This window comes from Carcharodon carcharias, chromosome 6 (genome assembly GCF_017639515.1).
Source record: "Carcharodon carcharias isolate sCarCar2 chromosome 6, sCarCar2.pri, whole genome shotgun sequence".
NCBI classification, from domain to species: Eukaryota; Metazoa; Chordata; class Chondrichthyes; order Lamniformes; family Lamnidae; genus Carcharodon; species Carcharodon carcharias.
The window spans coordinates 154814941-154841884 of record NC_054472.1 but is presented as its reverse complement, the minus strand read 5'-3'; the positions used below and the strand labels follow the sequence as shown (position 1 = coordinate 154841884).

At 45.0% G+C, this 26944-nt stretch overlaps 1 protein-coding gene across 1 annotated transcript in view; it reads right to left on the bottom strand.

Moving 5' to 3' along the window:
- tg (thyroglobulin) overlaps positions 1-26944 on the bottom strand; it is a 463025-nt gene that overhangs the window by 87606 nt on the left and 348475 nt on the right. The window contains exon 45 of the mRNA XM_041189302.1: positions 7135-7316. Coding sequence (XP_041045236.1) covers positions 7135-7316 — 182 coding nt within the window. The remainder of the gene's footprint in view (positions 1-7134; positions 7317-26944) is intronic.

The window sequence follows — 26944 nt, the reverse complement described above, 5'->3', positions numbered from 1 at the left end:
AGACAGTTGATAAAGTTGGTGGCAAAGCAAACAGGACCTTTAACTTTAAAAATAACAGTATAGAGTACAAAAGCAAGGAAGATATGCTGAATCTTTATAAATCACTGGTTTGAGCTCAACTAGTGTATTGTGGCCAATTTTGGGTGGTACACTTTAGGAGGGATATCTGGGCCTTAAAGAGGGAGCAGAGATTTACTTGAATTGCACCAAGTATGAGAACTTTTGCTTATCTGGCCATTCTAGATATCCAGAGATTGTTCTTTTTACAGCAGAGAAGGTTCCAGCGAGACTTAGCGGTGTGTTCAAAATAATAAAAGATTTTGATAGATTAGTTAGGGAGAAACTATTTCCATTGGCAGGAGTGTCAAAAAGCAAAGGATACATAGTTACGGTAATTGACAAAAAAATCCACAGGGATGCTGAGGATCTTTCACTCAGTGAGGCGTTATAATCTGAAATGCTTTGGCTGAAAAGGTGGCGGAAACAGGTCCAATAGTTATTTCCAAAAAATAATTGGAAACATACTTGAAATGAAGAAAAAGCCAACTTAAGTGGAGAAAGAAGAGGTGTGGCAGCAGTCAGTAGATCTTTCAGAGACCCAGCAAAGGCATGATGGGCTGAATGGCCTCCTTCTGTACTATACAATTCTATGATTCCATAAACAGTGATCTGACTCTAGCACAGCCAGAAGTAAGTAAAACTCATAGATGCAATATTAGCATTAAGTACTATCAGTTCTGAAGGTTTCATCAGATGTTGTAAATAAGTGTAAATAAAGTTGTCACTTATAAGAATGTGGGATCTCTGTGTTTAATAGCAGCTGAGAGCATCTGAGCCTTGAGACTGACTCCACACAGTTTCCAGGCTAGGATCCCTGGCCAACATGATGGTCTTGTGCTTTCCAATGTGGTTGTGGCTCATTATAAAATGTTTGGGAAACATTCCAATGTGTATTGTCCAGGAAAGCTAAAGTCATAAAGAGAGTGAGGATGAACATTTTAAGGGAGGTGACATTTTCAGACAAGACTCAGCTCCTGGAATAATAGAGCAAGAAATGATTATTCATGTGGATCAGTTTTACTGTTCTTGGCTTCACAGCAAGGGTATCCAAGCTTCCAGTCTTTATGAGTCACTTGGGCCTGTCCATACCATTGATCCTCAGGAACCACATAAAGTTTAAACAGATGCTCCCAATAAGTTACAATTAGTTGATAACAAGAACAGCTTGCATTTATATAGCACCTTTCAAAACCTCAGGATATCCCAAAGCAATTTATAGCCAATCAAATATTTTCTGGAATCCCAGAGGGTAGGTGGAGTTTTGGTTTAATAAAAGACAGCATCTCTCACAGTGCAGCCCTCCCACAGTACTGCATTATAGGTTAACCTATCTTATTTGTTCAAATCTCGGGAGTGCCTCAAAGGCAAGAGAGCTACCAACTAAACCATGGCTGGGACCAGAAAAGTGTGACATTAAAAAAAAAACTGGTGTGGACGGCATTTTGAAATCCAACAAGTTTACCTTGCAGGTTTCCTCTGGCTGCTTGAGTTTCATGTGAGATTATTTAATTTAGCTCAGGATCTTCGTGCTCTAATGCCTGAAGATGTGTTTGTCTAAAAATCCTGCTCCAGCAAGATGATATTGGCTAGAAGTCTGACTTTAGGCCTATGGGCGGTCAAAACTAGCAACCATTGTTGTGTTGAAGCTCAGATAAATAATCCAAGATAAACGCATCTATGGTATGATCGTCATCCTTGAGGCGGATAGCGGCAATTGGGAAAATTCTTGGCTCAGCCACCCACCTCAGTAGAAAGTGCTCGCAAGGATAGGATTTTCACTGTGGGGAGGCAGGCGTGGGCTGCAGTTGAGCCAGCTGACCTGGGAATAAGTTTGGAGGCAGCCACGGGGGCTGCCAGGTACGGAGGCGGGCTGTTTAAAAACCCTGTGAAGTGGGACTTGGTCCCAGTTATAAAGAAATAGGTAAGGCCCTCTAGCCCTTACCCCCAAAACCATGCCACCTCACACTCCACGCACCACCTATGACCCCTCACGCACCCATGCCAAACTACGGCCCTCAAACAACTCCTATGGCCTTTCATGCCCCTCATGGCAAACAATAGCACTTCCATGCCCATTCTATACACTGTTTAGAACTGATGAACCCTATAGTGATAGTAGCATATATGAAAAAGGCTTTAGAAAAAGTAATTCATTGATAATTTTCCATTTTCTTAAAAGTGGAATACAGCCCAATAACTGAAATCTCTTCTAATCATTGCTTAATGTAAATCGTTCTTCCATCTGAGGGTAAATTTAAAGTATAGACATATCTAGATTATCTGGCCATGGGGAGAGCTATGTCAGAACATGTTTTCTGGTGATTGTACCATATTGCTATTGACATTCTTCCAGCATTTATAGTAACCACATTGATTTTACATTATTTAAAGACATGCCATTAAGAGGTTAGTTTAAAAAACACCAATTAACACAATTGTCATGGACTGAACCCTGCCTGAATAAGCTAGACTCCTTACCACTGATGCCACATCGGGAAAATGAAGTCTGGAGGGAGAGGAATTTTCTTTATAATGCCCCCTCTCTCATTGCCTTGAAAAACAACCCTGCCAATATATAGGTTTCCTACTTGGTAGAAAACTTTTTGCAGCAGCTTCATAGAGAGTATCATTTCATGTTTCAAATTCCTCTTAGCAACTCCATTATTATTAGTTGCGGCACTAGTAATCCAGAGCCCTAAACTAATCATTCAGAGAATGTGAATTAAACATTCCACCACATCAGTGTGAAATCATGAAAATGGTACTATTCCCTCGCAGGCACCATGAAACCCCATCTATTCTGACTGTAGGTCACGAATTTCATTTCAGGGTCTAGAACTCAACATCTGACACATTTCTGGGCTCCTATCCACACAGGGCCAACTTGGTGACATGATGCAATTTTCAAAGTGGCAGCCACTACTTGGCCCGGAGGCAAGCCTGGCACCCAATTAGGGCCGTCAGGCATGAGCAGAAGGTGGGAGCTAGGCATAGGAGGATAATTTAAAAAGCAAATGGAAGCCATGACTGGGTTTGTTGTTGCCTAGACAAATGGATGAGCTGGGAAAGCAGGGGATCAGCGGTGGTTTTAGCGACCTTCCCTAGGTGGCCCGCATTTTACTGATATCTCCCTTGAGGCTCATCTAGGCTGTAGTAAATAGGAGAACTATACTCTTCCCACCAGTGGAGGCTGAGCGTCAACTCGCAGACACTTCCTCCTACCTCTCCCTGGACCATGACCCCACCACTGAACATCAAGCCATTGTTTCCAGGACTGTCACTGACCTCATCTCCTCTGGGGATCTCCCTCCCACAGCTTCCAACCTGATAGTCACCCAACCTCAGACGGCCCGCTTCTACCTCCTACCCAAAATCCACAAACAGAACTGTCCCGGTAGACCAATCTTGTCAGCTTGCTCCTGCCCCACAGAACTCATTTCTCGTTATCTTGACTCCCTTCTCTCTCCCCTTGTCCAGTCCCTTCCCTCTTACATCCGTGATTCCTCTGACACCTTACGTCACATCAACAATTTCTAGTTCCCTGGCCCCAACTGCTTCCTCTTCACCATGGACGTCCAATCCCTCTACACCTCCATCCCCCACCAGGATGGTCTGAGGGCCCTTAGCTTCTTCCTCGAACAGAGGCCCAAACAATCCCCATCCACCACTACTCTCCTCCGTCTGGCTGAACTTGTTCTCACACTGAACAATTTCTCCTTCAACTCCTCTCACTTCTTCCAAATAAAAGGTGTGGCTATGGGTACCCGCATGGGCCCCAGCTATGCCTGTCTCTTTATGGGGTATGTGGAACATTCCTTGTTCCAGTCCTACTCCGGCCCCCTTCCACAACTCATTCTCCAGTACATTGATGATTACTTCGGTGCTGCTTCATGCTCTCGTCCGGACTTGGAAAAATTTATTAATTTTGCTTCCAATCTCCACCCCTCCATCATTTTCACGTGGTCCATCTCTGACACTTCCCTTCCCTTCCTTGACCTCTCTGTCTCAACCTCTGGTGATAGACTGTCAAGCAATATCCATTACAAACCTACCGACTCCCACAGCTACCTCGACTACAGCTCCTCACACCCCACTTCCTGTAAGGACTCCATCCCATTCTCTCAGTTCCTTCGCCTCCGTCGCATCTGTTCCGATGATGCTACCTTCAAAAACAGTTCCTCTGACATGTCCTCCTTCTTCCTTAACTGAAGTTTTCCACCCACGGTCGTTGACAGAGCCCTCAACCGTGTCCAGCCCATCTCCTGCGCATCCGCCCTCACGCCTTCTCCTCCCTCCCAGAAACATGATAGGGTCCCCCTTGTCCTCACTTATCATCCCACCAGCCTCTGCATTCAAAGGATCATCCTCCGCCATTTCCGCCAACTCCAGCATGATGACACCACCAAACACATCTTCCCTTCACCCCCCCTATTGGCATTCCGTAGGGATCGTTCCCTCCAGGACACCCTGGTCCACTCCTCCATCACCCCCTACACCTCAACCCCCTCCTATGGCACCACCTCATGTCCACGCAAAAGATGTAACACCTGCCCCTTCACTTCCTCTCTCCTCATCGTCCAAGGGCCCAAACATTCCTTTCAAGTGAAGCAGCATTTCACTTGCATTTCCCCCAACTTAGTCTATTGCATTCGTTGCTCCCAATGTGATCTCCTCTACATTGGAGAGACCAAACGTAAACAGGGCGAACGCTTTGCAGAACACCTGCGGTCTGTCCGCAAGAATGACCCAAACCTCCCTGTCGCTTGCCATTTTAACACTCCACCCTGCTCTCTTGCCCACATGTCTGTCCTTGGCTTGCTGCATTGTTCCAGTGAAGCCCAACGCAAACTGGAGGAACAACACCTCATCTTCCGACTAGGCACTTTACAGCCTTCCGGACTGAATATTGAATTCAACAGCTTTAGGTCTTGAGCTCCCTCCTCCATCCCCACCCCCTTTCTGTTTCTTCCCCCTTCCTTTTGTTTTTTCCAATAAATTATATAGATTTTTCTTTTCCCACCTATTTCCATTATTTTAAAATATTTTTAAATCTTTTATGCTCCCCCACCTCCACTAGAGCTGTACCTTGAGTGCCCTACCATCCATTCTGAATTAGCACATTCGTTTAGATAATATCACCAGCTTTAACACCTATGTGTTCTTTTGTTCTGTTGTCTGTGACATCTTTTGATGATCTGTTTCTATCACTGCTTGTTTGTCCCTACAACCACACCAACACCCTCCACTTCTGTCCCCCCACCCAACCCCTCCCCCCCCCCCCACCCCCCACACACACCTTAAACCAGCTTATATTTCACCCCTTTCTTGGATTCACTCAGTTCTGTCGAGGGGTCATGAGGACTCGAAACGTCAACTCTTTTCTTCTCCGCCGATGCTGCCAGACCTGCTGAGTTTTTCCAGGTAATTCTGTTTTTGTTTTGGATTTCCAGCATCTGCAGTTTTTTTGTTTTTATATCTGGAAGAGAGCTTCACCGAGCCAGACCAAGAGGTGATCACGGTTGCTAGTAGTCTCATGTTCCTCTCATGAGCTCTCCTCACAAAATCAGGCCTCTCAGCTCCAGCAAAGGCAGCTCTATGCCATTGCCTAAACAACTGTGTTTCACACTCACCTTTTATGCAACTTTTTCACACTGTGGTCATAAGCACTAATGGCTCCCCACTGTGTTCCTGACAACTATGGTCAAAAGTGTCCCAGACCCTTCGTGTTTCCCGTACTTGTCAACTGTTGCTCCTCGAGCTACTAATGAGTTTTACATTGAGTTCAACAATCAATGCATTGCAGTCGTTTAGGTTGCTGCCCCCCCTGGTTCACTGAGGAACTTGTGACCCCTTCAGAGTGGGTGAGTTTCTGGGCACACCTGCACTTTAACTTGCCCCCACAGGTGACTACAAAATCATCCCTAGGTATTTCAAGGGGCATAAGTGGCCAAGTACAGTTAGCAGTAGCTCTGTATGAAAAATCAAATAATAGGCAGAATATGACCTCATCAACATGTATAAAAAATATTGTGAAGTTGACAGCATAGATCAGAACTAGAACTGTCAATCAAATAATGTTTTTCCTGGAGCTCAGATGTTTCAATAGGCTAATGGATTTCTGGACTGTCAGCCAGCCTCATTATGTATTCTTGGCTGAGAGGCCAGGCATCCATGACAGTGGTAAAACATCTGAGCCCCAGAAAAAACATTGCTTGATTGACAGCTCTGGTTCTCAGATCTCTTCTGTCAATTTCACAATATTTACTAACAGGAGATAAAGAGATTCAAGTACTTGGAGTTTCTGCCATTAATACTTTAAAGGGTCTGGAGGATTGACATTTTTATTGGGCTGTAGTAAAAATTAGTTTTTTTAAAGAAAGTAGGAAGTTATCAATTATGAATTTAAAAAAGGTACACTTTTTGTCACTATATGGTTCAATGATTCTATAAACTGAATGGTGGGTGAATGGGCATGAGGGGCCATAGGGTTGTTTTGGGGAGCAGAGCTTGGCATGGTGGGAATGCGATGCCATAGGGGATGTTTGGGGTGCATAACTTGGCAGGGGAGTCATGAGGAGCCACAGGGGATGTTTGGGATGCATAGCTTCACATGGCTGGGCATGAGGGGCTAAAGTGGATGTTTGGGGGATATTGGGGGCATGAAGGGGATCTTTTGAATTTATCTTTCAAAAGCTCTCTCTACAGACTATGTTCATGACACCTCTGAGAAGCTATGAACCACGACTCTTTGGAAAGCTAGCCTGAATCCATGAAAATCCTGAAGAACACAACATGCCTATCACTCCAATGGAGCTGGCCAAGTCGAGAGTGCAGGGTGTGGACTCGCAACATGAATCAGCCTGCACCCTTAAAAGGCACGCTTGAAAATCAGAAGCCCTGGGAATGGGATCGGGATTCCTGAAATCAGATCCCAGCGCTTGGCAAAAATCTAGCCCTATCAGTTTAAGTATGAAATGTCCTATGTGACAGTGTCTGCTTATCCCTTCCCCTTAAAAGCCCCATGAAACCAACAAGGGTGTGAAAGATTATCTATGTTCTACACAATGCACTTACCGTGTGGCATTCTCCAAAGCCCTAGAGAAGGCAGAGTAGTCAGCCAGCGAATGCTGTAGTGAGTAAAACCAAGTCACTGCATCCTTGATGAGTGAGTTTGATGTTTCTCCTCCCAGCGCATTCTGAAGAGCTTGATAGAAAGCTGTTTTACTCTCGGATTTTGCAGAAGGTTCTTCAAACTTCTGAATAATATAAACAACAATAGCAAAAAAATGTTCATACAATTTATCAATCTTTTCAAAATATATTTGGACATTTGAAAAGAATTAGAGCTCTGTACTCATCGACCGGAGGGATTCACGCGCCCCCAGCAGCACAGTTTTGAAAATGCAAACAAGTGAAATTGAGACAGGAAAAGGCCAGGCTTGTTCCTCAATTTGATTCAGTGCTACACTTAGCTTGAGTATCCATGTGTGATGGAGGGGAGAACCATACGGTGATTTCTCCCTTGATCACTTTGGCGCTGTGGACTGCATTTTTCTCTATGTAATGAGGTGGTAAATTGTTTCACCCTGGAAAATGTACGTATGTGGACACCAGTGGCTGCAGATTTAATCAGAGGTCAGGGAACTGGACCTTCATAAAAATTCAGCCCCAGATAAGGGCGTGATTAAGGGCAGTTCACCCGCTGGCCAGATATCCTTATGATATCTAGGTTCAAGCAAGGGATACCCTCAGCAAGGATTCAATGGCAAAGAAAAGCAGAAGTAGGTAAACCACTGGATCACACAGTCTCCTTCAGCAATAGAAGGTTGGAGAAAAGACCATTGCCCAGATCTCCCAAGCAGCGGCAATGATCGTGGGATTGCCGCTGCACAAGTAAATGCCCCAGACTTGACGCTGCTCCATATTTCTTCCGGGACCTTCCAAGCCCAGCTTTCCCAGAAATGCACAGCACAGATTCCTTCCGGGAGCGAAGCGGGGGGAAGATAGGACACAACCCCTTTTTACGGTACCAGCTGGTCAGTTTAAACGCCCAGTCTTTCAATGTTAGTGAACTGTGTGAATGGGTAGGGCAGTAGGGCGGGTAGGTGGATGAGCTGAATGGGTGAGGCGGGAAAGTGCATGAGTGGGTAGGTGGGGAGAGGTGACGAGGAGGGTGGGGTGGATAGGTGAGTAAGTGGATAGAGTAGATAGGGTGGGTGAGGAAGGTGGGTAAGTGGGTAGTGGGTTAAGATGGGTAGATGGGTGAGGCTGGTAAGTGGGCAACATGCAGACATACAAATTCGGAACAGGGGTAGGCCATTCAGTCCCGTGAGCCTGCACTGCCATTAAATAAGATCATGGCTGATCTGATTGTGGCCTCAACTCTACTTGCTTCCAGCCTGTATATGCTTTTTAAAATTTATTCATTCATGAGATGTGGGCTTCGCTGGCTGGGTCAGTATTTATTGCCCACCCCTAGTTGCTCTTGAGAAGCTGGTGGTGAGCTGCCATCTTGAACCACTGCAGTCCATGTGGTATGGTACACCCACAGTGCTGTTAGGAAGGGAGTTCCAGGATTTTGACCCAGCAACAGTGAAGGAACGGCGATATATCTCCAAGTCAGGATGGTAAGTGGTGGTGGTGCTCCCATCTACCTGCTGCCCTTGTCCTTCTAGATGGTAGTGATCGTGGGTTTGGACAGTGCTGTGGAAGGAGCCTTGGTGAATTCCTGCACCGCATCTTGTAGATGGTCCACACTGCTACTACTGTGTGTTGGCGGTGGAGGGAGTAAAAGTTTATGGATCTGTGCCAATCAAATGGGCTGCTTTGTCCTGGACAGTGTCCAGCTTCTTCAGTGTGGTGGGAGCTGCACTCATCCAGGCAAGTGGGGAGTGTTCCATCATACTCCTGACCTATGCCTTGTAGATGGTGGACAGGCTTTGGGGAGTCAGGAGGAGAGTTACCGGTCACACAATTCCTAGCCTCTGACCTGCTCTTGTAGTCACAGTATTTATATGGCTAGTCCATATCAGTTTCTGGTCAATGGTAACCCCCAGGATGTTGATAGTGGGAGATTCAGTGATAGTAATGCCATTGAACATCAAGGTTGGATGGTTGGATTGTCTATTGTTGGAGATGGTCATTGCCTGACACTTTTGAGTGGTGCAATAGGTATTTGCCACTTGTCAGCCCAAGCATGGATATTGTCCACGTCTTGTTGCATTTGGACATGGATTACTTAAGTATCTGAGGAATTGGTGAATGGTGCTGAACGTTGTGCAATCATCAGCAAACATCCCCACTTCTGACCTTATGATGGAAGGAAGGTCATTGATGAGGCAGCTGAAAATGGTTGGGCCAAGGACACTACCCTGAGGAACTCCTGCAGTGATGTCTTGAAGCTGAGATGATTGACCTCCAACAACCACAGCCATCTTCTTTTGTGCTCAGTATGACTCTAACCAGCAGAGAGTTTTCCCCCTGATTCTCATTGACACCAGTTTGCTAGGGCTCCTTGATACCACATATGGTCAAATGCAGCCTTGATGTCAAGGGCAGTCATTCGCACCTCACCTTGGGAGTTCAGCTCTTTTGTCCATATTTGAACCAAGGCTGTAATGTGGTCAGGAGCTGAGTGACCTTGGCAAAACCTAAACTGGGCGTCAGTGAGCAGGTTAGTGCTAAGCAAGCGCCATTTGATAGCTCTGTTGATGACCCCTTCCATTACTTTACTGATGACCGAGAGTAGATTGATGGGCCAGTAATTGGCCAGATTGGATTTGTCCCGCTTTTTGTGTACAGACATATCTAACAATTTTCCACATAGCTGGGTAGATGCCAGTGTTGTAGCTGTACTGGAACAGTTTGGCTAGGGGTGCAGTATGTTCTCGAGCACAAGTCTTCAGTACTATTGCTGGAATATTGTCAGGCCCCATAGCCTTTGCAATATCCAGTGCCTTCGGCCATTTCTTGATATCACTTGGAGTGAATCAAATTGGCTGAAGACTGGCATCTGTGATGCTGGGGACCTCCGGAGGAGGTCGAGCTGGATCATACACTTGGCATTTCTGGCTGAAGATTATTGCAAATGCTTCAGCCTTATCATTTACACTGATGTGCTGGACTCCTCTATCATTGAGGATGGGGATATTTGTGGAGCCTCATCATCCAGTGAGTTGTTTAATTTTCCACCATCATTCACAACTGGATGTGGCAGGACTGTAAAGCTTAAATCTGATCTGTTGGTTGTGGAATCGTTTAGCTCTGTCGATCACTTGCTGCTAATGCTGTTTGGCACACAAGTAGTCCTGTTTTGTAGCTGCACCAGGTTGACACCTCATTTTTAGGTATGCCTGTTGCTGCTCCTGGCATGCCCTCCTGCACTCTTCATTGAACCAGGATTGATCCCCTGGCTTGATGGTAATGGTAGAGTGGAGGATATACTGGGCCATGAGGTTACAGATTGTGTTTGAGTACAAATCTGCTGCTGATGGTCCGCAGTGCCTTATGGTTGTCCAGTGTTGAGTTGCTAGATTTGTTCGAAATCTATTCCATTTAGCATGGTAGTAATGCCACACAACATGATGGAGGGTATCCTCAATGTGAAGGCGGGACTTTGTCTCCACAATGACTATGCGATGGTCATTCCTACCCATACTGTCATGGACTGATGCATCTGCGGCAGGCAGGTTGGTGAGGATGAGGTTAAGTATGTTTTTCCCTCTTGTTGGTTCCTTCACCACCTGCTGCAGACCCAGTTTAACAGTTATGTCCTTCAGGACTCAACCAGCTCGGTCAGTAGAGGTGCTACCGAGCCACTCTTGGTGATGGACATTGAAGTCCCCCACCCAGAATGCAATCTGTGCCCTTGCCACCCTCAGTACTTCCTCCAAGTGGTTTTCAACATGGAGGAGCACTGAGTCAGCTGAGGGAGGGCGGTACGTGGTAATCAGCAGGAGGTTTCCTTGCCCATGTTTGACTTGATGCCATAAGACTTCATGGGGTCCAGAGTCCATGTTGAGGATTCCCAGGGCAACACCCTCCCCACTGTATACTAATGTGCCGGTATCTGTGCTGGGTCTGTCCTGTCCACGGTGGTGGCTGGGACATTATCTGGAAGGTATGATTCTGTGAGGATGACTATGTCAGACTGTGGCTTGACCAGTCTGTGAAATAGCTGTCCCAATTTTGGCACTAGTCCCCAGATGTTACTAAGGAGGACTTTGCAGGGCCGACAGGGCTGCGATTGCCTTTGTCATTTCTGGTGCCTTGTTTGATGCCGGGTGGTCCGTCTGGTTTCGCTCCTTTTTTGTGACTTTGTAGAGGTTTGTTACAACTTAATGGCTTGCTAGGCCATTTTCAGAGGGCATTTAAGAGTCAACCACATTGCTGTGGATCTGGAGTCATATGTAGGCCAGAACAGATTTCCTACCCTAAATGGCATTAGTGAACCAGATAGGTTTTTAAGACAATCAATAATGGCTTCATGGTCATCAAAGACTTTTCATTCAAATTCCACTATCTGCCATGGCAGGATTCAAACCCAGGCCCCCAGAGCATTTCCCTGGGTCTCTGGATTACTTGTCCAGCAACAATACCACTAGGCCATCACCTCCACTTTGATTCCCTTGTCAATCAAGAATCTATCTAACTCAGCCTTAAAAATATTTAAGGACCCTGCCGACACCAATCTCTGGGGAAAACAGTACCACAGATTCACAATCCCCTGAGAGAAAAAAATTCTCCTCACTTCCATCTTTAATGGGAGACCCCTTATTTTTAAAATGTATCCCCTAGTTCTAGTCTCTCCCACAGGGGAAACTGGGTGGCCATCCAACAGACAAGAAAGGCAAGGCAGGTAGTGCAGCAGATCCCTGAGAATATCCCACTTTCTAACAGGTACTGAGTACAAATGAAGGAGGGGGTTCCTCTGGAAAGAGCAGCGAGAATCATGGCCAGAGCACCATGAGTGGCTCAATTGTGCAGGAATGGGGGCAGAAAAGAGAGAATAACAATAGTGGTAGGGGATTCTATAGATAGGGGATCAGACAGGCGCTTCTGTGGTCGCAGACTTGATTTCAGGGTGGTATGTTGCTTCCCTGGTGCAAGGGTCATGGATATCACCGAGCAGCTTCAGAGCATTCTGGAGGGTGAGGGTGCACAGCCAGAGGTTGTGGTTCACATTGGTACCAATGATATAGGTGGAGAAAGGGATGAGGTCCTGCAGGATGAGTTCAGAGAGTTAGGAACGAGATTGGCAAGCAGGACCTCAAAGGTAGTAATCTCCCGATTACTTCCAAGGCCACATGCAAGGCAGTATGGAAATAGGAGAATACACCAAATGAATGCGTGGCTGGAGAAATGGTGCAGGAGTGAGGGCTTCAGCTTTCTGGGGCACAGGGATCGGTTCTGAGGAAAGTAGGAGCTGTACAAGCCGGATAGTCTACACATTGAACAGGACTGGAACGAATGTCATTGCAGGAAGATTTGCTAGTGTTATTAGGAGGGTTTAAACTGGATCAGCAGTGGGGTGGGAACCTGAGGGCAGATTCAGATAGGACAAATTCAGAGCAGGGAGCGGAAGGCAGAAAATTAGCGGGTGACTCTGAAAGCCAGAAGAAGCAATTATTAAAAGCTTTTCAGCAAACAAAGCCGATGAGCTGAGGGCACAGATAGACACATGGCAGCATATATCATTGCTACAATGGAAACTTGGCTTAATGAGGGGCAAAAATGGCAGCTCAACATTCCTGGATATAAGGTTTTCAAGAATAGAGAGAGGGATAAAAAAGGTTGGGGTGTAGCGTTATTGGTCAATGAATCAATTACAGCTGGCAAATGACAACCATATGGCATTTGATGCTAAATGAAGCATCAAATGGCATATGGTTGAGCTCAGGAATAAAAAGGGGGCAGCCACACTACCTGGAGTGTGCTATAGACCCAAATAATGGAAGGAAGTTAGAATAGCAAATATGTAGGCAAATGTTTGTGTGCAAAAACAATAGGGCAGTAATAGTTGAGGACTTCAGCTACCCTAATATCAACTGGAATATGAACAGTGTAATAGGCACAGAGGTCACAAAATTCTTGAACTGCATTCAAGAGAACTTTTTTAGCCAGTACGCAACAAGCCCAACAAGAGGGAGTACAATTCTGGATTTAGTATTAGGAATTGAAGCTGGGCAAGTGGATGGAGAAGTAGTGGGTGATCATTTTGGAGAGAGTGACCATGATACAGCTAGATTTAATATAATTATGGAAAAGGATAAGGGCAGAACAGGAGTAGAAGTTCTAATTTGGGGAAAGACAAATTTTATGAAGCTGAGAGGTGGTCTTGCGAAAGTAGACTGGTTACAGCTACTTCAAGGGAAATCAGTCTCACACCAGTAGAAGGCATTCAATGAACACAGTGTATACGTGTCCCCACAAAGAAAAAGGGCAGTGCTGCCAAATCTAGAGCCCTTGATTATCTAGAAGTATACAAGGTAAGATAAAGCAGAAAAAGACAGCTTATGACAGTCACAAAAAACTTTATACTGTAGAAAGCCCAGAAGAGTATAGGAGGTACAGGGGTGAAGTAAGAAAAGTAATTAGGAAAGCAAAGAAAAGGTGTGAAAAAAATATTGGCAGGTAAAATAAAAGAAAACCCAAAGATATTTTACCAGTACATGAAGAGCAAAAGAATGACTAAGGAAAATGTAGGGCTGATTGGAGATGTATATGGTAACTTGTGCTCTGATACTGAAGATGTGGTCAGGGTTGTCAATGAGTACTTGTCTCTATCTTCACTAAAGAGAGGGATGAAACAGATATTCCGGTTAAAGAGGAGGAGTGTGAAATATTAGATACAATAAGTATCCTGTGAGAGGGTGTACTGGAGGGTCGACATCTTTGAAAGTGGATAAATCGCCAGGGCCGGATGGATTGTATCCCAGGCTGTTAAAGGAAGCCAGGGTGGAAATAACGGATGCTCCGAGGATCATTTTCTAATCCTTACTAAATACAGGTGAGGTACCAGAGGATTGGAGGTCTGCGAATGTTGTACCATTATTTAAAAAGGGTGCAAAGAATAGACCAAGTAATTATAGGCTGATCAGTCTGTCTTCTTTAGTGGGCAAATTATTAGAAGCAATTCTGAGAGACAGGACAAACTGTCATTTGGAAAAGAATGGAGAAATCAGGGACAATCAGCATGGTTTTATTAGGAGGGGGTTGTGTCTTATTAAGTTAATTGAATTTTTTGAGAAAGTAATGAAAGGATTGATGAGGGTAGTGCAGTGGATGTTGTCTGCATGGATTTTAGTAAGGCATTTGACAAGGTCCCACATGGCAGACTGGTCAGAAAAGTAAAAGCCCATGGGCTACTGGGGAACGTGGCGAGTTGGATTCAAAATTGGCTCAGCAATGGGAAACAAAGAGTAGTGGTTGATGGATGTTTTTGAGAATGGAAAATGATTTCCAGTCGTGTTCCACAGAGCTCACTGTTGGAACTCTTGCTGTTTGTTGTATATGTTAATGATTTGGACTTAAATATTGGTGGCATGATTGGGAAATTTGCAGATGCCACCAAAATTGTGGTTGAAATTGAAAAGGATAGCTGCTGTCTCCAGAATGATATCAATGGTTGGCTGAATGGGCAGAAAAGCGACAGATATAATTCAATCCAGAAAAGTGTGAGGTAATGCATATGGGGAGGGCAAACGAAGCTAGGGAGTACACAATAAATGGGAGGATATTGAGAGAGTAGAGGAAGTGAGAGACCTTGGTGTGCTTGTCCACGGGGTCCCTGAAAGTGGCAGGACAGGTGGATAAGGTAGAAAAAAAAGCATATAGGATGTCTCCCTTTATTGGATGAGATATAGAATACAAAAGCAGGGATGTAATTCTGGAACTGTATAAAACACTGGTTAGGCCACAGCTGGAATTTTGTGTACAGCTCTGGTCTACACATTACAGGAAGGACATAATTGCTCTGGAGAGAGTACAGAGCAGATTTATAAGAATCTTGCCAGGGTTTGAAAATTGCAGCTATGAGGAAAGATTTGATAGGCTGGGGTTATGAAATTATGTGGCAATATTTGAAAAATAAGAACTGATACTGCTTTCTCTGGCATGCAGCCAGCAATCTATCAGCATTGTCATGAAGGTGAAATTACTGGCAAGTTCTAGGATTCTCCTGAAGCTTTGGACTGATTGATTTTAGTTGCTTAAATCTCACATGCTATGGCACTGAAACATAACAATCTGTCTTCTCAAATGTTAGGACAGAAACATTATTGGAATACTAACAGTAAAATAATAATATGAACATTTTCATGTCATCTGCAAACTTACTGATCATACCTCCGATATTCATGCTTAAATCATTAATTTACACTACAAACAGTAAGGGTCCCAGCACCAATCCCTGCAGTACACCACTCCTCACAAGCTTCCAATTACATCTGCAGTATTTTGCTTTTGTATTAACGTCTGCTTATAAATAAAGATAACATTTAAATACTTGATACATTTTCATTCAATATTCTCATCTTTTTTTAATTTTCTGAACATGGGAATGTGGTAACTTTTACATTCCCATTAGAGGGGCCACTGTATCAGTTTTTTATTATTGGTGCAAGGGAAAATTTTGCATCTTTAGCTAATTTCAATGTGTCCTTGTTACAGCCAGATCCAGATCCTTGAGTTTGCCCTCATGATTTAGAGCTGTAAGTCACGAAATGGTCATCAGCTATCTTTTGAACTTGTATGAACCTAAGGACAGAGAAGCAGCCAATTGCACTAGCTGCCTGGGAAAATGTTTCACAGGAAGAAGTGATGGGAGATGCCCCATTGCAGACGTTCCATCACAGCTTTCCGAATTGGGACAGAATATCACTTCAGCTGACCTGAATGTGTGCGACATCATGTTTCATTGGTCACAATTTGACACAGGCAGCTAGTTGATAGGGCGAAAGTGAGACTGCAGTGTTAAAATAGCCTCAAGCCAATGCTATTGAGGAGAGGCATTGACACTTGTCCTTCCTTCTGCCCAGCTGAAACCTGCTGGCAGTTAGACTCCTCCTATATATGCAAAGGGCATAATTTCAAAGCAAGGAATCTTAAGATTGAGTCATAGAAATGATGGCACAACTTGAAGGGTGCCACTGGACATTGTGTCATGTTTCACTTCCCCTTCTTTTGCTATGAATCGGAATAAGCTAAGATTTGATCGTTTAAGAGGTTGGGAACATTGACTTATACAACTTCACTTCTGGGAACTAGGCTCAAATATGACCCTGATGGGGAACCTGCATCTGCAACAATCCTAAGTGAAATCAGTTTGGGCAGCATTGAAGTGGTTTGAAGTGGTCACAAGTCCTTGGGAAAAAAAACTCATAATTCAGTGAAACTAAATTGGCTATTAAACTCAGAGGAGTCATTAGGGTGATGGTGTGTGTGAAATAACAATAGATTGGTACAGCAAGGTACGCTCTTTTAAGCTGGCATTGACCCAGAGTGTGGAGCCAACCTAGATCTTCATCTGACCCATCATGGCTTGTGAATACTAATTACTGACATTGAATGTGACACTGGGAAAGATGTTCCATTTCCTCACCACTGAAACCCTTGTAGTTAGTGCATATCTGTTTTAGATTGATTGTGTTAAAGATGGACTTTCTATGAATAATTAATATGATTGTAACAACCGTTTACTCAGCTCTGGGCTAAGAAAAGTAAGAAAGAACTCAAATTTATAAAGTACTTTTCACTACCACAGGATATCCCAAAGTGCTTTATAGCAATTAAGTACTTTTGAATTGTAGTCATGATTGTAAAGTCACATGGCAGCCAAAGTTCACTCAAAAAACAATGATATAATGACCACATAATCTAATTTGTTGATTTTTTAAAAATGAAAAATATTGGCTAAGACGCTAAGGAGAACTTTTCTGCTTTCCTCAGATACTGCCAGGAGGTCTTTAACATCTAATCCAACACCTTCAACAGTGTAGCACTTCCTCAGCACTGCACTGAAGTGTCAGCCTGGATTAAGTATTCAATTCCCTAGAGTGAAACTTGAACTCTCAACCCTCTGGCTCGGAGGGGTATGCGTGACCCTTGGAAACCTTGGAAAGCTTTGGTTAATCTTTTTCTTGGAAAGAGGTTTGGGCTTATGCTATGTTTCCAGGTTGTGTTTTAAAACAATGGGGTGAATTTTCTTGAGGCTTCATCTTTGTCTGGCATTGTAAGTTCAGCAATTATTTAGAAATATTGCTTATGTACATTTATGGGGTTTCTGCTAAACTCTGCTGAGGTTATGCTGGCAGAACTGGATAAAGCATGAGGAAATTCCCAATAGCTGTGCGTTTGCACAGGTTTGATAAACGAATGAAAACTGTAGGTCACAGGAATTGTAAAATGCGTATTAAAACTACTAGAGCTGGTTTGGACAATGTCACAACTAACAGCCTGATAAAAATTGATAAAATATGATGAACTATTGTTTCACCCGGTCCATTATCCAGGATGTCCACGGGACTTAAGCAATTAACAGTACCATTGTAGAGAGCCAAATCCTATCAAACGTTGTAAGGATGTGGTTCTACCTGTGTGGACACACATGAAGTGGCTGTGAGGAATAGCTGAATATACTCTTGGGAAATAGGGTAATCAGTTTGGTTGACAGAGTGCTGGTGAGTTGGCCTTTAGCTCTCTGGAATCATGTCCAAGAGACAGTCATGTTTTGAGGAAAGGACTGCACAGCATATTGGCCTGGGATTGGAAGTTAAAAATAGAAAAGGTCAAGACCTGCAATGAATGGTTGTGTGAGGAACTAGGACCTCACCATGTAGCTCATTTTTTATAAAACATATATAGAGATATGCTCATTGCTATCCCTAAAAATTTCAAAATAGATAAAGACCTAAAATGGTTGAATCTATGTCTGCTCATGAGCACAAGCAAAAGAAGCTACCTTGCAGTATCGGGGAATTCAAATACAAATAGAGATATAAAAGGGCATCTGCATTTCATAACCCAGGCTGGCCAACAGGAGTCTGCTCATCTGCTAAGACAAAGGGCCCCCGCAACCTTCCTTACCATTCTTAGTGGTTAAGATATTTTACAATCTTGGGGACCCAGGCAAGGGATACACGTCCTTTGTCAAAGATAGTATGAAGAGGTGGGAGCCATGTGACATGGGTCTCTGGCTGTGGAACTAGTAATATTCCTTGCTGAACTGCATAGGTCAGTCTTCTTTTTTAACCATCTGATGAGGAGCTCTGGCCCAGGTTTGACATCTGGCCCCATCTATGCTGTTTATGCTGGAAATTCTGTATCATCGCTTACAAAACTGATTCATCTCTGCATGCCTATCCCATCATGTGAAGTCAACACCACTGGAAAATTGATTTATCTAGTATTGATTTTCAGCCCACCAAGAAGGAATACCTGATTGGACTTTGATTCTGGACTTTGGAACCCATGTACAACAATATTTCTTTTCTCTGTGTTCTCTGCATTGTAAACCTTTCTTTTCTCTACACCTCTTTTACTGTATGAATGCAAAGGAGGAAACATTGTGACCCTCCTCCCGCATTTTGAATGTGGGTAAATAAACTAATCCTTTGAATTCATCCCATCTCGAGTTTGCTGTGGGGTTATTATTAGGAAATTTGATCACGCCAAAAGAGAGGGATTGGGAAATACGCCACCGCTTATAGAGGAGGAAGCAAATCAAAAACACCTTGGTGTTGATGGACGGGTAGTGAGAGGAGGAATTAGTCTGTAACAATTGTCTAGACAGAAATGCGTGGCAAAATTAAAGTCAGTGCAAAAAAGAGACAGAGCATTTGTATTTTTTTTTAAGAAGAGATGTGAGATTGAGTGAAGTAAGTGAAATTTTAATTGTGTTGGCTGTTCACTTGCTATCCATGAAATAATGATTAGTATCTGGCCTTGTTTCATCAAGTGTTTCTCGGTTTGTTTTCAAAAGAACTGGAGGAGCTCCATAGGAGTAGACACAATATCAAGTTCAGATCCTAAAGATGTCCACTCATTGATCACTAAAAGTTAGATATTGGGCAGAATGTGCACAGGCCAAATGTAAGATTCTTCGACCCCACGTAGGAGTGATGAGCACCTGAGAGAATATCTAAGGCAAGAGCCTAAACTTCTTACAGTATTAATGTCCTGGAGTTAGTTTGTATAGCCAACATGCAGGGCTCTTAGTTTCTCTGTTAAAGTCATGAGTATGGATGATCTGCAAAAGTGTCCATGAAACAAATCCTCTCCCTGCAATATTGTGAGAGAGTTGAGCACATCCAGGGTGAAGTACTTTCTAAGCAATTATGAAGTTTTAAGTTCAACTCCACCTACAAGGAACAAAACTCCATCTATTGTGGATAGTAACAAGCGTGGATGCAACTTTGAAACACAAAAACATCATTCCATCCCACTGAGATTTTTCAGGATCTTTGGAATGTTCAAGGAAGGTCCAACAGCAGAACAGTGGCAAGTTTCCCCCATTCTGCACTCCAATGGTTCTATGAATCATAGGCAGCCTGCAAAACTGACAAGATGTAGGACAACTTCACATGTGATACTATGTACTATAACCAATCAAAGGAAGGACAATGACTTGGATCTTGCACAGAGCGGCAATAATTGTCGGATTGCCACACTGCTTGAACTTATCCATGCCCTGACAGTAATCTACATTTCTTGCTGGGTTTTCTAAACCTGGCTTCTCCTGAAATGCTGAGTGCAGCATCCATCGAAGAGCCCCATCGCAGCGGTGGGTGAGGACAGGACATGTCCCATTTTTACGGCATTTATGGTGAGGCAGTGGCATAGCGGCTTTGGCACTGGACTAGTAATCTAGAGACCCAGGGTAATGCTCAGGGGACCTGGGGCAGATGGTGGAATTTGAATTCAATAAAAATCTGGAATTAGAAGTTTAATGATGACCATGATTGTCGTAAAAACCCATCAGGTTCACTAATGTCCTTTAGAGAAGGAAACCTGCCGCCCTCACCTGGTCTGGTGTACATGTGATTCTTAAATGTCCTCTAAAATGGCCTAGTAAGCCACTCAGTTGCATGAAACTGCTTAAAAAGTCTCAAAGGAATGAAACCGGACGGACCACCCAGCATCGACCTAGGCACCGGAAACAACAACAACAAGCCCTGTCGACACTGCAAAGTCCTCCTTACTAAAATCTGGGGGGCTAGTGCCAAATTTGGGAGAGCTGTCTCACAGACTAGTCAATCAACAGCCTGACATAGTCACCCTCATGGAATCATACCTTACAGACAATGTTCCAAACACTACCATTACCATCCCTGGGTGTGTCCTGTCCCACCGGCAGGACAGACACAGCAGAGATGGCAGTAGTGGTATGCAGTTAGGAGGGAGTTGCCCTGGGAGTCCTCAACATCGACTCCAAACCCCAAAAAATCTCATGGCATCAGGTCAAACATGGGCAAGGAAACCTCCTGCTGATTACCACGTATCACCCTCCCTCAGCTAATGAATCAGTGCCCCTCTGTCTTCAACACCGCTTGGAGGAAGCACTGAGGGTGGCAAGGGCACAGAATGTACTCTGTGTGGGGGATTTCAATGTCCATCACCAAGAGTGGCTCAGAAGCACCACTACTGGCCAAGCTGGCCGAGCCCTAAAGGACATAGCTGCTAGACTGGGTCTGCGGCAGGTGGAGACGGAAGAACATACTTGACCTCATTCTCACCAACCTGCCTGCCGTAGAAGCATCTGTCCATGACAATATCAGTAGCAACGCACAGTCGTTGTGGAAATGAAGTCCCATCGTGTGGTGTGGCACTACCACCGGGCTAAATGGGATAGATTTCAAACAGATCTAGCAACTCAAGACTGGGTAACCATGAAATGCTGTGGGCCATCAGCAGCAGCAGAATTGTACTCAACCACAATCTGTAACCTCATGGCCCAGTATATCCTCCACTCTACCATTACCATCAAGCCAGGGGATCAACCCTGGTTCAATGAAGAGTGCAGGAGGGCATCCCAGGAGCAGAACCAGGCATACCTAAAAATGAGGTGTCAACCTGGTGCAGCTACAACACAGGACTACTTGCATGCCAAACCGCATAAGCAGCAAGTGATAAACAGAGCTAAGCGATTCCACAACCAACCGATCTGAAAGAAGCTCTTCAGTACTGACACATCCAGTCATGAATGGTGGTGGACATTTAAACAACTCACTGGAGGAGGAGGTTCCACAAATACCCCCATCCTCATTGATGAGGGAGCCCAGCATGTTAGTGTAAAAGATAAGGCTGAAGCATTTGCTTCAATCTTCAGCCAGAATGCCAAGTGGATGATCTATCTTGGTGTCTGCCAGAAGTCCTAGCAGCACAGATGCCAATCTGCAGCCAATTTGATCTGTGATATAAAGAAACAGCTGAAGGCACTGGATCCTGCAAAGGCGATGGGCCCTGACAATATTCCAGCAACAGTACTGAAGACTTGTGCTCCAGAACTTGCCGCGCCAGAACAGCTACAACATTTACCCACTATGTGAAAGTTTGCCCAGGTATGTCCTGTACACAACAAACAGGACAAATCCAACCCGGCCAATTACTGCTCCATCAGTCTACTCTCAATCATGAGTAATGGAAGGGCTCATCAACAGTTCTATCAAGCAGTACTTGCTTAACAATAACCTGCTTACTGATGCTCAGTTTGGGTTCTGCCAGGGCCACTCAGCTCCTGACCTCATTACATGGACAAAAGACCTGACCTCCAGAGGTGAGGAAAGAGTATAAATACTATGGCTACAAGAGCAAATCAGAGATTAGGAATCCTGTGGTGAGTAACTCATTTCCTGACTCCCCAAAGCCTGTCCACCATCTACAAGGCACAAGTCAGGAGTGTGATGAAATACTCTCCACTTGCCTGGATGATTGCAGCTTTAACAACACTCAAGAAGCTTGACACCATCCAGAACCACACAGCCCGCTTGATTGGCACCCCATCCACAAACATTCACTCCCTCCACCACTGATGCAATGTCAGCAGTGTGTGCCACCTACAAGATTCAGTGAAGAAACACCAAGTTTCCTTAGACAGCACCTTCCAAACCCACTTCCTCTACCATCTAGAAGGACAACAGACAAGCAGATACATGGGAATACCACCACCTGAAAGTTCCCCTCCAAGTCACTCCCCATCCTGATTTGGAAATATATCACTGTCACTGTGTCAAAATCTTGGAACCCCCTCCCTAACAGCACTGTGGGTGCATCTACATCACATGGATTTCAGCGGTTCAAGAAGGTAGCTCACCACCACTTTCTCAAGGGCATTTAGGGGTGGGCAATAAATGTTTGCCTAGCCAGTGAAGCCCACATTCCTTGAATGAGTAACTAAAAAAGAAATTAACTGCCATAACTAATGTTAAGTTTAAAGGTCCAGTGTGAATGTTAGTGAATGGGTGACTGGATGAATGAGTAAATGGGTAAGGTGGGTAAGTGGGTGTGGTAATTAGGTAAATGGATAGGATGGGTGAGGTAAGTAGGTGGGTGGTAGGTGGGTGAGATGGCAATTGGGTAGGGTGAGATGTGGGTAGGGTCATGTGTGGACAGCATGATAGATGGGTAGCATGGCCGATGGGCATGGTGGTACATGTTTAGGGTGGCAGTTGAGTAGGATCATGTGCGGGCAAAGTGGTAGATGGGCAGGGTGGCAGTTGGGTAGTACATAGATTGAGTGTGGCGTGGAATCACGGATGTGTCGCTGCTGAGCACCTTGGAAGTAAATAGAATGTGTTCCACCTCAGAAATGTCTGCTGAACTACTCTACCAATTCGGCCATCCCACATGAAGCATGCAATTTGGACTCACAAGTCTCAACAGTAGGTTGGCAGCTGGGTAGGTTGGAAACTGGGTAATATTGTATGTGGGTGGGCTGGTAGTTGGGTAAGGTGGCAGCTGTTTAGGGTGGCAGGTGGTTGAGGTCGTTGCAGGTGGGTAACATGGTAGGTGGGTGAGGTGGTAGGTTGTTAGAGTGACAGGTGGCTGAGGTGACAAATGGGTGAGGTGGCAGGTGGTGGGGTGGCATGAAGGTAGAATGGTGGGTAAGTAGGGTAGCAGGTGGTTGGGATTGCAGGTGATAGGGTGGCAGGTGGCTGAGCTGGTAGGTGGTTGGGTGAGTAGGTGGATGGGTGGTTAGATGGATGAGTGGATATATGGGTGATTGGGTAGGTAGGTGAGTGGTTAGGTAGGTGAGGTTGCAGGTGGATGGGGTGGTGGGTGACTGAGGTTGTAGTTGGGTGAGCAGAAAGGTGAGCAAGCGGGTAGGTGGGTGAGCGGGTAGGTGGATCTAGACAGGTGGGTGAGTGGATAGATGGGTGAGGTGGGTAGGTGGGTGAGTGGGTAGGTGGCTGAGCTGATCGGTAGCTGAGCTGGTAGGTGGGTGGGTGAAGTTGCAGGTTGGTAGGGTGGAAGGTGTTAGGGATGCAGGTTAAAGGTGACAAGTGGGTGAGGAAGTGGGTCATTGAGCTTGTAGTTGGGTGACTGGGTGAATGGGTAGGTCGGTGAGGTGACAAATGGGTAGGGTGACAGGTGAGAGGATGGCCGATGGGTGAATGGATGAGCGGGTGAGTGGGTTGGTGGGTAGGTGGCAGGTGGGTATGATGGTGGTGTGGGTGAGATGGTGGGTGACTGGGCTGGTGGATTGCTGGGCTGGTAGATGGGTGAGTGGCTAGATGGGTGAGGTGGGTAGCTGTGAGTGGGTAGATGGGTAGGTGGATGAGTGAGTAAGTAGGTAAGGTGTGTAGGTGGGTGAGTGGGTAGATGGATGTGGGGGTAGTTGGGTGTGGGTGTAGGTGGGTTGGGGCTTAATCTGATCAGATTGAGAGGTCTGGTTGGTGGGAATTAGTCAGGTGGTCAGTGGCATAGTTGTGCTGGGTTGTGGGGTCAAGGAGTAATCGGAGGTGTCATGGGGGTAGTAGAGTTGGGTTGGGTCAGGGTTGCTGTTGGGAGTAATCGGAGGGGGGGGTCAGGGGGGTGGTTATAAGTGGGGTGATGGTCAGTGGTTAGTGATTTGTGGGGGGCTGGGTGGGATTGGTTCTGTAGTTTGCCAGGAGTTAGACTAGGATTATTCTGTCTAACATTTTCCTGGATAATTATCCAGGTAGGTACCACTGGACAGCCCGAAGTCTCCGACACTAGCTCAGACATTCACTGAGTGTCCTGGGGAGCAGGGGAATTGTCCATTGGAAATTCAAGCTTCCCAGGCAATCCCAAAGTAGGATGGGAATAGAGGGATACGAACCCCGGAAGTGCAAAATGTTTTAGTTGACAGGTAATATGATCGGCGCAGGCTTGGAGGGCTGAAGGGCCTGTTCCTGTGCTGTACTTTTCTTTATTCTTTGTTCTCATGGATGTCAATGCATTGAGACTTCTGCAGGGTCTTTACGCACATCTTGGGTCATTTGTCCAGCCTCCAAGGATCAGAGACTGGAAGATCTGGGCCATTGCCACACTTAAATACAGAGCTAACTAATGAAAATATTCTTGGATATCAGGAACTGGATTTATGTTGAAAAGGTAATGAATTAGATTTGTTTTCTACGGTAAATAAGATATTTTGGAATTTGATTTTTATGCCGATTCTCTTGACCGTCTGTTGTAACTTCAGCTGAAGGATCAGTGGAAATCCCACAAAACAACATAATGCATTTACACTATTCTATGGAATTCGGGAAAACCCACAACAGAGATTCAAGCTTTTTGAGTTGACCCAGGTACAAGTCCAGATAAATTGTTCTCTATGGAGAAAGGTTCAAAAAATAGAGCAAATTAGGAAAAAGAAGGGAAGCCAGAGAAAACATTTTAGCTCAATGATTTGTGAAATCAAGTTACCAAAGAAAATTACTCAATTAGAAAAGTGGGCTTAAAGAAGAAATGAGGGTGTAGACCTTACTAAATAGCTCTCAGAGCACAAGGCTTCACACATTAGGAATCTTGTTGCTGATGTCAGTGCACTTTGTACAATTTTAAAATTAATATTGAAAAAAACAGGGAGGAAGTGCTAAATGCCCAAAATGTGCTCTGGTCAGTCTTACGTCAGGCTCTAAGCTGTGAGCCCAGTTTATAGAAAATGCATCTAGAAGGTTCTGGAGAGAAAGAAGAGATTGAAGAATATGATGAGAAGTTAGTTAGTTGGCTTGGGATCAGTAGGTTGAATCTTTTGAGGATTGGTAATCACCGTCGGATTGCCACTCCACTCATGTTTACTTGCCTAGCATTGGAGTTGCACATTCCTTGCCTGGGTTTCCGAACTGGGCATCTTGAGAAATGTGGAGCATACCTGCTTCTGGAGTCCTTACCTCATAGTGTAGGAGCATAAGGGAAAGCAAGCCACGTCCACTTTTTAGGGCAGTAGCTGCTTTATTCCAGTGAATTTAAAAGTCCTGTCATTTTAGAAGCTACAGAGAGAAGCTAAGGGTGTAAAGTAAGTGGGTAAGGGGGTAGGGTGAGTTGGGGCATGGGGGTAGTCAGGGGTGGGGGCATTAGTTGGGGGTTGGGGGTTATTCGGGGGAGGTCTAAGGGGTTGTTGGGGGACGGGGGGCAGTCAGTAGTATAGTTGTCCTGGAGCTAGAACTGGTTTTAATCCTTCTAACTTTTCCTGGGTAACTATTCTGCTAAGTGAGTCAGAACCGGCCGAAGTCTCCGACTTTAACTCCGTTTCAGAGGGTTCCAGGTGCAGGGGAATTGCTCAATGGAAGTTGAAACTTCCTGGGCAATTCCTATGTGGTCATGCGTGGGGATTTCCAAGGGGCCCGCCAGCGCGTCTTCCAGTGTACCTCAGAGGTACGACAATCCGGAGACCGGAAGATCTGGGCCCAAATGCTGTGCCTTTTCCTGAGCTCTTTCTCACTGTTCCTAGGATGTCATAATTGCTTGACAATTTGCATAAGCTGTGGCTCATTAAAGATAATGAGCTATTTGCAAACTTTTGTGCTGCAGCCCATTAAACCTCTCATCCAGTGAGTCTGAACAAAAACATACTTTATATCAAAGGATTAATGTAACTCAGTTAACCTTGCTGTATTTGGCCTGCTGAGTATTAGAAACTGAATAATTAGGGAATGTTACATGCCAACATTCAAACTTGGTTATTTACATATCATCCAGAATTCTAGGCACGAGAAGTGAATGAGTTGTCTTTTGGTCTATCAGAATGTTTGCATGAGTCAGAATTTTGTTTAATTATGCATGAGTGTAAATCCATTGGGGGAAAGAATTGGGCGTGGGAATCATGATGCCCAATTACTCCATGCCCATTCAACGTAATGCAGGCAGATAGGCTAGGCTACAGAAGAGCAGTGATGGTGCAATGCCTATTTCATTGGGAAGCCTGCCAGAAAGATTGGCTGGGATTTTCCATGCCCCCCGGTGTCGGGCATGTTTGGTGGCGTGAGCAAACAATATGGCACGACAGTGTGAAACCTGTTTGCGATTGTCCGCTTGGGCTGTGTTTCCCGCCATCGGACATTGGGAATCTCATTGTGCTACATCAGCAGATCATTATGAGGCCAGCCCTCCGGACTCATCCTCCCGCCTGCCCCTCCCGCCCGCTGGATCATCTGCCCATGTTGGCGGGAAAACACGTCGTGTTTCACAAGGCAGCACGTGAGCAATGTGCACCTGGTGAGCTGCACTTCGCTTGGGGCTTCAAGGTTTGTTTGCCTGCCTTGCTTTGGTCAGCACTTGTAGTCATCAGCACCAGGCTTCACAGACAGTGTCACATCACTTTTAGGGGGGCTCACGGGTAGGTCTTTATCTTCCAGATCAGCCATATGTGGGTGGCTTTTCAATGGCTGCAGGACAAGGTCTTGCTTGGGGAAGGGGGAGA